General features: G+C 46.1%; 1 protein-coding gene across 2 annotated transcripts in view; it reads right to left on the reverse strand.

The window, feature by feature from the left end:
- LOC125444778 (chromodomain-helicase-DNA-binding protein 3-like) overlaps positions 1-13326 on the reverse strand; it is a 36284-nt gene that overhangs the window by 18101 nt on the left and 4857 nt on the right. The window contains exon 1 of one of the 2 annotated variants that reach the window (XM_048517436.1): positions 8997-9200. The exons of the other annotated variant lie outside the window; for it this stretch is intronic. Coding sequence (XP_048373393.1) covers positions 8997-9075 — 79 coding nt within the window. The 5' untranslated portion in view covers positions 9076-9200. Of the gene's footprint in view, positions 1-8996; positions 9201-13326 lie in introns of those variants that run through there. 2 annotated transcript variants of the gene reach the window in all.

Raw genomic sequence — 13326 nt, forward strand, 5'->3', positions numbered from 1 at the left:
TTTCCCCACAATAGACACCTTGTGAGGCAGGTGGGGCTGAGAGAGTTCTGAGAGCTTGCTTTCACATCCTGCATGTGAGCTCCCAATGGCACCTGGTGGGCCACTGCGAGTAGTAGAGAGCTGGACAAGATGGACTCTGGTCTGATCCAGCTGGCTTGTTCTTATGTTCTTATGAGAGAACTGTGACTAGAGCCCAAGGTCCCCCAGCAGAAATGCAGGAGTGCAGAAACACATCTGGTTCACCAGATAAGCCTTTGCAACTCATGAGGTGGAGTGGGAAATCAAACCCAGCTTTCCAAATTAGAATCCACCTGCACTTAACCACTACACCACACTGCCAGCGTGCACATGTACAAAGGTTACCCCCTCCCTCTGACAGGAACAGCAGGATGGCTAGGGGAGGCCATTCAGTGGTGAAGAGAATTCCTCCATGACTCTGACCCTCGGCTTTTCCCCCTCGGTGCCTTTCCTGCCCCTTGGCTCTTTCGGACTGCTATCCAAGGTCCCTGACGCCTTGACGCCAGTGAAGTCATAATCTGGTCTCTGCTTCCTCTCACCTAACACAGATATCAGAGAACTTCCTGCCGTGAGTTCGAAGCTCGGTTCGGCCTGAAATCAGCCTCAGGTTTAGAAACCTTGAAGGTCGTCATTGTAGTTTGAGGAGCCCTTCGCCAGTCTCATAAGAACATGAGAAGAATCCGGCTGCTGTATCAGACTACCAGACTGGTGGCCCATCTAGTCCAGCAAGCACCCAGCCGCGTCCTCTGGTGGCCCAACAACAGGGGCCAGATGCTGAGGCCTTTTCCAGATGCTGCCACCTGACATGAGGATTCCAAATCTGACTGTTTCTGAATACGGGGGCTTCCGTTAGTCACCATTTGTAGCCACGGATTGACCTCACGAATCCGTCCAATCCCATTTTAAAGCCATCTATACAGCAGATTCCATGTTTTAATCATCCACCATGTAAAAAAGTATTTCCTTTTCTCTGCCCTGAGAAAAGGTCTAAAAGTTGTTGGAAGAGAAGGACCTTACGCTGTTTCCTTCCTCAACCTACAGAGGGGGTTTCACTAGACAGCCAGTGACTAGATAGGGATGTAGGAATTGTCACCTTTACTCTATCATGCTGGTTCTATCCCTTTGATGTTACACTGATACTCTTAGGGACTTCCTTCCAGCTTCTTCTCCAGACCTCTCCATCTCACTTTCACCATGCCTAGAGGGTGGATGGGTGCTCCGTGCAGCCATCACCATCCAGCTAGATTAGAGTACATTAGTGAACCTATCTACCTACCTTTCTATCCAGAATGGAGTTCACTAATAAATACCCTTTTTATCAGAACAGAAACTACAACTGACGCCGACTTTCTTTTGTGTAAGCTTGTACGCTGTTGTTGTAAAACTGTTGTTTTAATTGTATTTATGGTAATTAATTTTGTGATGATTTTATGTATGATTTTATGTTGTTCACCGCCCTGAGCCCTTTGGGGATAGGGCGGTATATTAAATTAAACAAATAATAATAATAATAATACGCACATGGGATCCTTCACGTGCACACACACGAGGTAAGGCTTCTGCCGTGCTTTCAGCCTACCGTGCACTCTGCTAAATATGAAAGGAATAAGCTCCAATACTGGGAGTAGTTATTCCAACAAAAGTAAATATGGAATACACTTCTGAAACCAAGCAGATCTGTGCCTGGCAGATATCCTATCAATATGCACCATTCCACGTTTCTTGGAAGGAAAGCGAGATATACATGTCACGATTTACGAATGGAGTCCACCTTACAGCTACCATCTGCTAGCTACACGGCCTTTCCTTTGCTCCCTCAGACAGCTGGCCTCAGAACCCAGGGCACAGATTCCACAGAGCGTGAGTTCCCAGGAGCATTTCCAGCTAACTCATGGAGCTATGGCAGGGCATGAGTCAGACAGACAGGCATGACTGGCGTGAGACTCTTGGCATACTTCTGTTATCTTTGCACCAGAATGGGATTTACTACAATCTGACACTAGGCAACTGTTGGGGGAAGCATTCTAGTACAGAGACAGAGTTTTTTTCTGCAGCAGAGAAGGGGTTTTCCCGTCCCTTTATCCCCTTTGCCTGCTTCAGCAGCGCAAGAAAGAGATACGAAGAAAGGCCAAGCAAGGACTCCCGAAGGCAACCACTGAGCCAGGAAGTGTGACACAGTATAAGCTGCCTGAGAGAATACAAGCACGTCAGGGTCACCAAGAGGTTCCTATGGGACAACGCAACTGCTGGCTGCCGCAGCTGCAAGAATGGTGTGGAGACGGAAAGAGAACTCTCACACGTCCAGACCGCTGAGAGGAGTCGGGAAATGTCTTTTGCACGTGTACACAAGGATTTTTAAAAAAACCTAGCATGCAGCAATGGCGTAGGTGTTCATAGATGTTCATAGACTACAATTAGATGTACATAGATGTACATAGACTACCTCCAGATGTTCATAGACTACAATTCCCATGAGCCCTACCACTTGGCCATGCTGGTAGGGGCTGATGGGAATTGTAGTCCATGAACATCTGGAGGGCCATAGTTTGAAGACCCCTGGCACAGGAGGTTAAGAGCTCATCTGGAGGAACCGGGTTTGAATCCCAGCTCTGCCGCCTGAGCTGTGGAAGCTTATCTGGGGAATTCAGATTATCCTGTACACTCCCACACACTCCAGCTGGGTGACCTTGGGCTAGTCACAGCTTCTCGGAGCTCTCTCAGCCCCACCCACCTCACAGGCTGTTTGTTGTGAGGGGGGAAGAGAAAGGAGATTGTCAGCCCCTTTGAGTCTCCTGCAGGAGAGAAAGGGGGGATATAAATCCAAACTCTTCTTCTTCTTCATACATGTCAGGAGCATGATTATGTGGCCAAAAGCATACTAGACTCAAGGAAGGTTCACAATCAGCACCGTACCCTTTTCCAAACTTGACTTTAAAATCTATTTCCTGTACATATTTCTATTCCAGCTACAAAAAAGATATTTCTATTCCAGCTACAAAAAAAGAAGACTGGCAGAAACCTCTTCTTAAACCTCTTCCTGTTCACAGCGACAAATCGGGTCAACTGATAATTGTAAGCCCTTGCTGATGCTGAAGTATTTTTTTTTTTACCCGATTCGCTATTCGTAGTTGAAATGACAGCATTCCCCTCAACCAAATCCAAAGACAAGCATAGTCCACTGGAACCAGGAGCTGATCTCAAGCAGAAATTTGAAAGCTTCTAAAACTGGAACTAGCCTCTCCTGGGTAAGAGGTTAAGAGTCCTTCTTTTTGATGGCTGGAAGTATCAGCCAGAACTTCCGCTGATCCACTGGATTAATCTTCACGGGAAAGAAGTACCGTATATACTGGCGTATAAGACTACTTTTGAACCCTGGGAAATCATCTGTAAAGTCTGGGGTCGTCTTATACGCCGGGTACGTAGTCTTATATGGCGAGTATAACCCAAACTCTATATTTTAACTGGGAAAGTGGGGGGTCGTCTTATACACCCAGTCGCCTTATACGCCGGTATATACGGGTATGCAACACATGCTGAGACCAGAAAACCAACCCGTTCTTCATTGCAACCCAGCCCAGGACTTTGCCCGGCATTGTTGGGGATAGGAAAAATCCACAGGGTGACTTACCCCTATGGTTCTTTTTCAGATCTGCACAGTCCCCTGCCAAGTCCAAGGCTGATCCAGAAGAGGCAGACACTACTTTTTGAAAGCACATGGGTAAAAAAAGGTTACCTACCCTGTTTCCCTGAATATAAGACATCCCCGGAAAATAAGACGTAGTAGAGGTTTTGCTGAAGTGCAAAATATATATCCCCCGAAAGTAAGACGTAGCAAAGTTTTTGTTTGGAAGCATGCCTGACGAACAGAATACAGAAATATAAGACATCCCCTGAAAATAAGACAAAGCGCATCTTTGGGAGCAAAAATTAATATAAGACACTGTCTTATATTCGGGGAAACACGGTATTACTTGACTAAATAATGTGCACATTGGCTGTTGTGTTTTTCCCAGGCTGTGGTCTACATGCACAAAGCATTAGGAGCAAAACCTACCAGGAACAGCCACACAGTTCAGAAAACTCACAACTACCAGTTGATCCGGGCCCTGAAAGCCTTTGACAATACAACAGAAATACATTTTAAATTCATATTTTAATTGGGCAAGTCCCTTAAGATAATCTTACCTAACAGAAAATGTGAATCTCACTTTTTTGGTTAGGCTCAAGACTTAACACCTGGGACAAAACACTTTCTTCAGAACAGTATCTGTGTTGAGACAACACAATATTCATTTTAGTTGGCTGATGAAATTGAATCTGTTTTGCAGCTGACAATGTGTGACCACCAGGTTGGTACGTCTCAGCCTCAGTTTCCCATCTGTAAAATAGGAGCAGTAATGACTATTCATTTATAAAGTCTCTTTTCGTATACATTGCACAATGCCTATCAATCTTTTACCCTAGCAGTCACCCTGTGATAGACAGCCAATGTGATGTCATGGTGCTGAACTAGGACTTAGGAGATCCAGTTTCAAACTTATACTTAGCTATGAAACTAATTGGGAGGCCCAAAAGCTGTTCTATACAGTCCAGTAGTGGATGTGTACAATAGAGCGCAAGGAGATTGACTCCTGAATCAACCATGGGTGTCACACTCAGGCCCTCCAGGTGTTTATGGACTACGATTCCCATCAGCCCATGCCAACAGGGCCAATTGGCCATGCCAGCAGGGGCTGAGGAGAATTGTAGGCCATGAACATCTGGAGGGCCTGAGTTTGACGTCTATGGTATACCACGTCAGACTGCAAGAAGGAGTTGGACGGATCAGAACCTTCTCCCTTGTCATACTAGGGTGTTTTTTTAAAAAAAATTCTTGCATATGTGGGATAACATTCAAACTGGTTTCTCCCACCAGCACTTTGAGGTGATACAGCTACTCGGCCAGTACAATGTTCTTAGTCTACTGGGGTATGCAAACCACGCCCCATGTTCTGCAGAATAAAGGTGATAAAATAATGGACTTTACCAGTTCAGATTGCAATTGGGTGGATTCATTTTCAAATACTCCTATACATAAAAAAGAAAAGCCCCTTGTGTGTAGAAAATTAGCACAGGGCCCAGGGTGTTAATTTTTTATTATTATTATTATTATTATTATTATTATTATTATTATTATTATTATTATTTATTATTATTATATTTTGTTTAATATCACAGCTGACAGTTCTTTAGTTGGTTGTTGGCCTTTCATTACAATTCAAGTCTCATCCAGAGGCCTACGATGCTGTAATGTATCGGCGCAGTATTAGTGCAGATCTCATGAATTTTTATTATTATTGTTGTTGTTGTTGTTATTATTATTATTATTATTATTATATTTTGTTTAATATCACAGCTGACAGTTCTTTAGTTGGTTGTTGGCCTTTCATTACAATTCAAGTCTCATCCAGAGGCCTACAACGCTGTAATGTATCGGCGCAGTATTAGTGCAGATCTCATGAATTTTTTATTATTATTATTATTACTGTTGTTTTTATTGTAGATTTCACAGCTGCCAGATCTTTAGCTGGTTGTTGGCCTTCATTACAATTCGAGCCTCACCCAGAGGCCTAGGAAGTTGTAATGTATCGGCGTAGTATTTGTGCGGACCCCAGCAGGGCTGCCTTCTGAATTTGACAAATGTTAATTTTGTCAATTAGAAGATGTTTCAAGTGCTGCCCTAGTGTTTTTGGGATGGCGCCCAGCGTGCCGATTACCACTGGGATGACCTCAGCTGGTTTGTGCCATAGACGCTGAAGCTCGATTTTCAAATCGCGGTATATTATTATTATTGTTGTAGATTTCACAGCTGCCAGATCTTTAGCTGGTTGTTGGCCTTCTCCTTTGTCCGTTTGGATTCGAAAGTCCCACAGGATCTTGACCGTCTCATTTTCCATTACTTTCTCTGGACAATGTTCCCACCAGTTCTTAGCTGTTCTTATGTTGTAATTCTTGCATAAATTCCAGTGGATCATCTTGGCCACTGAGTTGTTTCTCTGTTTGTACTCAGTCTGGGCAATCTTTTTGCAGCAGCTGAGGACATGATCTACAGTTTCATCAGCTTCTTTGCACAATCTGCATTTTGCATCATCTGAGGATTTTTCGATTTTGGCCTTGATCGAATTTGTTCCGATGGCTTGCTCTTGGGCGGCTAAAATCAGGGATTCAGTTTCCTTTTTCAGAGTTCCAGTTGTCAACCACAGCCAGGTCTTTTTGTTATCCACCTTGTCTTTGATTTTCTCCAGAAATTGGCCGTGCAGTGCTTTGTTGTGACAGCTTTCAGTTATTTATTATTACTATTACTATTACTATTACTATTACTATTATTATTGTAGATTTCACAGCTGCCAGATCTTTAGCTGGTTGTTGGCCTTCAGTACAATTCGAGCCTCACCCAGAAGCCTAGGAAGTTGTAATGTATCGGCGTAGTATTCGTGCGGATCCCAGCAGGGCTGCCTTCTGAATTTGACAGATGTTAATTTTGTCAATTCGAAGACGTTTCAAGTGCTGCCCTAGTGTTTTGGGGATGGCGCCCAGCATGCCGATTACCACTGGGACGACCTCAGTTGGTTTGTGCCATAGACGCTGAAGCTCGATTTTCAAATCGTGGTATATTATTATTATTATTATTATTATTATTATTATTATTATTATTATTATTATTAAAATTTTATACCACACCTCCCCGCATCAAGTATAACGACATAAGAAGAATTGACTCTTAAAAGGTCATACACCTGAAAATCCTGTTTGTCTCTAAAGTACTATTGGACTCTAAAGTACTACTAGCTGCTCTACTACTGACCAAAACAGATGCCCTCTGAAGTTATCGACAGGCAAGTTTTGGTCCTACCACTTTGTAATGCATAAAACAGCTCTAAGGTGTCTGGGAGACCAGGATCCACCCTGAGCCCTGCGAGGGAAAGGGCAGGATATAAATTGCATAAATAATAAATTGAATTGAATAATCACTTTCTCCTATGCACTTCCTATCCACTGGGTCTTCCCTGACACAGGGTCACTGCAAGGGCCATCACATTAAACATTTTAAAATATATATAAATTAAATAAATTGAAAAGAAAAAGAGTTTGGATTTATACCTCACTTTTCTCAACAGTAAGGAGCCTCAAAGCAACTTACAAACTCCCTCCCTTCCTCTCCCCACAACAGAGACCTTGTGAGGTAGGGGGGGCTGAGAGGGTTCTCAGAGAACTGTCATTAGCCCAAGATCACCCAGCAGGCTTCATGCGTAGGAGAGAACTGTGACTAGTCCAAGGTCAACCAGAAGGCTTCATGTGTAGGAGTAGGGGGAAAAAACTGGTTATCCAGACTGAAGTCCACCACTCTTAACCACTGCACCGTGTCGGCTCCCTTGATGCCCATCCAACAACCCACAGCCTACAACAGTGGTGGCGAACCTTTGGCACTCCAGATGTTATAGACTACAATTCCCACCAGCCAATTGGCCATGCTGGCAGGGGCTGATAGGAATTGTTGTCCATAACATCTGGAGTGCCAAAGGTTCACCACTATGGGCCTACAAGGACCACAGACATGACAGTATCCAGGCCCAGTGGTTGGCTCTGCTGGGCTTTTTTTAATTTCACCAGCAAGTTTTGCAGAGGAACCACACTCGGGTCTTCTTCTTCCCCTGGCTGCTGGACTGAGCTGGGTTTGCCCTGACACACGGTCAGCCAGAACATCTCTTGATAACTTGAGACTCTGTGTGACGAAGGAACGCAAACCTAGACAGGAGAGCATGCATCCTCAAGAGCAAAACCAGCACACAGCCATCTGCCTTCAGCTCAGGAGTCCCTGCCACCCGGAATCTGCTGGGTGACCTACGCACAATGCGCTATCTTGCTCTTGTGTCCCAGACCTCTTTTCTCATTCCACATCACCCCACCCCCTCGAGCCACAGGACACAAACTACTGTATAAATCACAGCTGGCACTAATTGGCTCCCTGCGCCAGCCGCTGCTGCCGAGAGGTCGCAAGCTAAACGGGGCTGCAGGAAGCTAAACTGCCCTCTCGTGCCCCCGCAGGGGGGTTCCTCCAGGTCAAAGATTAAACATACCAACTGCAGAGAGAGCTAGCATGCGTGGGAACAGCAAAGCAGTCCACTCTTTGTGGATAAACACATGGCCTATGGTGGGTTGTTTTTTTCTCCAAACCCATCCCCTTCCTCTCCCTCCTCGCAGGATTTTATATCCATGCTGCAGGCGAGCCAGCTCCTCCTGGCTCACGCCAACCCAGCCCCCATCCCACACGGTGCCAAACTCAAAAATAGTCACGGGAGTTATGCTGAGAGCTAATTCAGGCCTGCGAGAACACGAATATCACATTTAGACTTCGCCATTGTCAGCCTAGCCCACCTCTCCCCGGCTGAGATTTGCCCTCACGCGCCCCCCCCACCCTCTGCTGTCTGGAGAGCAGCCGACTCGCACACTTCTGGCGACAGATTCCCAAGACAAACCAGTTGATTGGTCAAACCTCTATTCCAACTGCAGTCCAAAAATATGCCTCGTTCTTAGCAGACCTCCTAATTTTAGTGCCAGAGATTAAAAACAGGTGCGAAAAGCAAATGTGGATTTAGCCAACCCAGGAGGGTGCTTCACGGGCAGCCTCTCCAACTGGGCACAGACTGCAAATTCTGACACAATCCTTACCACCCTTCGCCAACCAAACGTTCTCCCCCTCCCTCCCCCGCCCTGATCCTGCAAATAAAGACAGAATAATAATCCTTTCCCCAAAGCCTCCTCCCTCCTCAAATGCCATCAGGATTAATGGATATTGGTGCAATAACCACAATTGAGGCCCCCTCTTCCCTTCCCTCGCGTCTTCTTCTCCGCTCGTTACATTTTGCATCTTGGCACAACCCCTAGCTGCTTCTTCTGACAATACAACATTTATCTCTGAATCCTCCAAGCTGATTCACCTTGTTGCATTTCCCTCATACAACGACGCCTTCCTTCCGCTTCTGGTGGGATGGAATTGACAAATACGAGGGGGGGCATACATCAGGGCAGGCTTATCAGACACCCCTCCCCTGCAACTCTTGTCAATTTCTAATCCATCTATCCATCTTTTTTTCCCTCCTACTTCTTCCACGCATTCCTCTCCCCCCCCTTCCCCCTTCTCTAATCATAATATTGGCACACATGCGCAGAAGAATTTTATATTTGGCAAGCAATCAACTAGAATTTTCCACACACGTGACGTTTCTACTCCCTACCTTGAAAATATATATTATATAAAGCTAACAAAGGATCTGGAAAGGCAATTGGTGTGTGGGGGGGGGGGGTTTGAGACTAGGACAGCAATGTAGATGCGTAGCCATAACTACAAATTACAGAAGACTGTACCCCGACTACAATTGCCAGCTCTCTCACGACCAACAGCATTTGTGTATTTCAATCTAATATATTTTTTAAAATGGACGACCAATTTAGAAAAGGGGGGGAGGGGCAGAACAGCGCATTTTATCTGTGTCAGTTAATGGAAGAACATAACTGCTGTTTCCATTAGTGAGAAATCTTAGTCACCAGAGTAAAAACAGGCGTTTGGGGGGACGAAGGTGGCGGGCGGGTGACAGGGAAACAGGGGAAAATCTATGGGATGCCTCAATGCTACGATTTGTCCACTATGTTAGATTAATAATAGAACAGGGTTTTTTAAAAACAGCAGCTCCTCAAGAGTTGAGCATGGGGGGGAGGGCACGAGACCGAAGCAACGAGATGTTAAAAAATAGCTCGATAGCCTGCCGTCACCTTCAGCCAGCGGCTCAACATGGGGTGTCTGTCTCCCAGCCAGATACACTGCTACAAATCTAGACTAGAAGGGCACCAGCTGGCATGGAGCATTATTGGCACACACGGCCCAGAGATCTCCACTTGTACACAGCTGGGCGCCAGAGCACTAGGGGGTTTTCCATCCCCAGATCGCTCAGACCTTCCTGGGCTGCCAGGAGGAGGGAATTACCTTGTTGAAATGCAGGACGGGTTTGGAGAAGAGCACTGGCTCAAAAGACTATCGGAATGCAAGCGTTTTGTAGGTCAACCTGGTGACCCAAGTCATCTGCGAGCAGAAACCTTTGAAAATCAAAAGGACAGAGCTGGTTTTTAAAATGCTTCTCTGGCCTTTCTGGAATCTTTCCCTGCTTTCTGCTCGCTACTTTTCTGGTGATGCAGCCTTTCCTCTGCTTAGTGCGTGGCCTGCCCTGTTGCCCCTGCTCTGGGCTCCCAGACGGGGCTGGCTTTTCTTCTGTTGCCCAGAGGTGCCGGGGAAGGGCTGACTTTCCTCCCTGCGATAAGCCTTCCTGATTACTGGCCAGCTTTCTCCATCACCCCAGTTCTGCCCCTGACCCTGCTTCAACCGTCTCCGGGCAATGACCTGACCCTCCTTTCCTGCACTCTCCCCCACCTGCTGTTCTGTCTCGTATAAGCAACGCTCATTCCCACGGCAGACAGAGTTCAGACGGCGGTTGTGATCTTAACACACTTGGGATTGTTATACATCACATCATTTTAAAATAAGACGTTTTGGCACTTTGACAGGACTGATTCCTCTGTGATCCTAGAAACTGCGCCACTTCACACGAACCACAAATCCCTCTGTAGTGCACACACTGTAGTACACACCTAAGAATCACCACATGGTGAACTAACCCTCCTATCCCTAACGCCCGATTCACAAGCAGCATGCAACGCACAACGCAGGGCCGAAAACATGTATCGGTATGATGCAATTGCCACAGCATGAAAACGCCTCTTAGCTGACACATGTGAAAACACTGTACACCTCACCTTTTTCATTCATGTGGGTTTTTTTAGCCTTCACAAACTACTGCAGAACAGCTCGAAAAAAACCAGAGGGATTATCTGCCGACTTTTTGGGCCACGTCTACCAACCGGGACGCTGAAGTTTTGGGGCTCACTTTAGCCACGGCAACTTAGCTTGTAAGGATGAGGTACGTAACCACGGTGAAGTGCTTACTACAGTAAGAAGTATTCTCCAGGGGAAATTCTGGGGAGCACAGCAAAATACGACGGGACCAGCATCCACTCCGCATTTGCCTGCCGTGGAAATCCTTGCAGCTTTTGGTGGCAAACTATTCACTGCCCCCCCACCCCCCAACAAAAATATCATAGGAAAGTCAACTTTCAGTTTGCAGCTTCGTGCCAACAACAGAAAGCCTGACAAACCGGGCCACTTAAAGTTGCTTAGTTATACCACAGTTCCCCAGATCTGGAGCATCCATCCCAGAGACCACGGAAGTAAAGGGAGCCATGCCTCCCCTCAAGAGACCGAAAGCCAAGGTGGTATGACAGAGCACGGCAGGGGAGAAACTCACACTGAAGTTAATCATAAATAAAAGCAGAGAGTCAGTGTGACATAACCAATTGTTCAGTTAGGTCTAGGAAGGCTTTTGTTCAAACCCACATTCAGCCACAAAGTTCAACAGGTGACCCTGGGTTAATCGCATTGCAATGCTAAGGACAGTTACTCCAGTCTAAACCCCAGAGGCGTAGCTCCAAGGGGACGGGGGGGGGTTGCAATGCACTGGGGGCGCGCCCCTGTGGGAGTGTGACAAAGGGGGGTTCCGGGGTGGGGGTGGAGGAAGCAACGGTACACCAGGCACTTACCCCCTTGCTACGCCTCTGCTAAGCCCCCCCCTTTAGACTGGAGTACCTTCATTCAGAATTACACTGTCAGCCTCTCTCGCCTACCAGCCCAGATGGTTATGAGCAGGAATGGAGGAACCCAGCACATCACCCTAAGCTCGTTGAAAGAAGGGAGGGATAAGCATATAAAATAATTGAGGCTAATATATTCCAGATTACTGAACACTGCAGAAAACACCAAGCCTTTTTGATTATTTGTCCATCCATTCTTGTCCTGCCTACCTTGAGCATAAAGCAGAGGACACAGCCCTGTCGTCCGTCCGTCCGTCCCCCCCCCCCCCCCCCACACACACACACACACATACACTTCCACATTTTCTCCTCAGGACAATCATGCGAACTAGGATGGGCTGAGAGAGGGTGACCTCTCCCATGACACGCCCCAATGAGTGGGGACTGAGCCCAGGTCACAGTCCAACACTCCAATAAGCACACCACACTTGCTCCCACAACTTTACGTTGTGCAAAGTATAAGTGCACACTAAATACCTAACAGAGAACCACCAAATTCCCTCACATAGGCAAATGGGTGAGTCACATTTTTATCAAGTAGCACACTCCCATGACAAAAAAAAAATCTATTGCCACAAAATAAAAGAGTTCCGAGATTCTTTCAAACCGCTGAGGGTCTCCTGCTTTTAATACTGATCCCTTCGAACAAAAATAAGTTCTTCCAGAGCAAAGAACGGCACACGCTGTCCATTAACTACAAACATGGCGAAAGAATGCTCAGAATTACTGTCCTTTCAATGCAATTTTTAAGAAACACGCCCAACATCCCTTCTTGTGAAAACTCACGATAAAAAAAGGTAATTGACTAAGTTTTATTCATTTATCTGCTTTATCTGTCCCCCACTTTTCTTCCCAATGGGGACCCAAAGAAGCTTCTCTATTTTATCCTTACAACAATCCTGTGAGGTAGGCTAGACCAAGAGAGTGCTACTGGGTCACATTACCCAGTTTACTAGGAGTTTTGAGGAGCCGCAGCAGGCAACCAACTGGTCTTAGGTGCAGCAAAACAGTACATGATCCCAGGACCGTTCCCATCACTATCATGGCTGTGTCACAAACAGAATGCAAACTGTAAGATGGTCACAGTCCCACTAACTATTTAGGAATTGTTTGGAACACCCACATCTTCAATAGACTGGTGCATTTATCCATACCGTGGCTGAACCCACTGAACTGATTGTAACTCCCCCAAAGGCCTTGCTCGAGGGCTGGATTATCAAGAAAGCCACCGAAGACATGGGGCCATCAGCGTCAGCAGAATTATCACTGCAGATACGCGAACCTCACAGTGAGACAAGCACTTCCTGTGCCAACAGTCGCGCCACAAACCAATCCACTGACAAACGACGAATGACAGAAAAGTTTTGCTGCACACGTTCTTTTCTGTAATATTTAAACCAAAAACAAACAAACAAACTGTTTTTTTACATCTTCCAGTCATTATTAACTGATATTCTCAGTGATACACAGGGCAAGGACCGCAAGACAGCGGGCCATCTAAAGCATCAGAGGAATTTCCCCTTCCTCTGTTGGCAAAGTGTTCCTGCAAATGAGATAGGCTACTAACATCAC

The sequence above is a fragment of the Sphaerodactylus townsendi genome, linkage group LG15 (assembly GCF_021028975.2).
Source record: "Sphaerodactylus townsendi isolate TG3544 linkage group LG15, MPM_Stown_v2.3, whole genome shotgun sequence".
Lineage (NCBI taxonomy): Eukaryota > Metazoa > Chordata > Lepidosauria > Squamata > Sphaerodactylidae > Sphaerodactylus > Sphaerodactylus townsendi.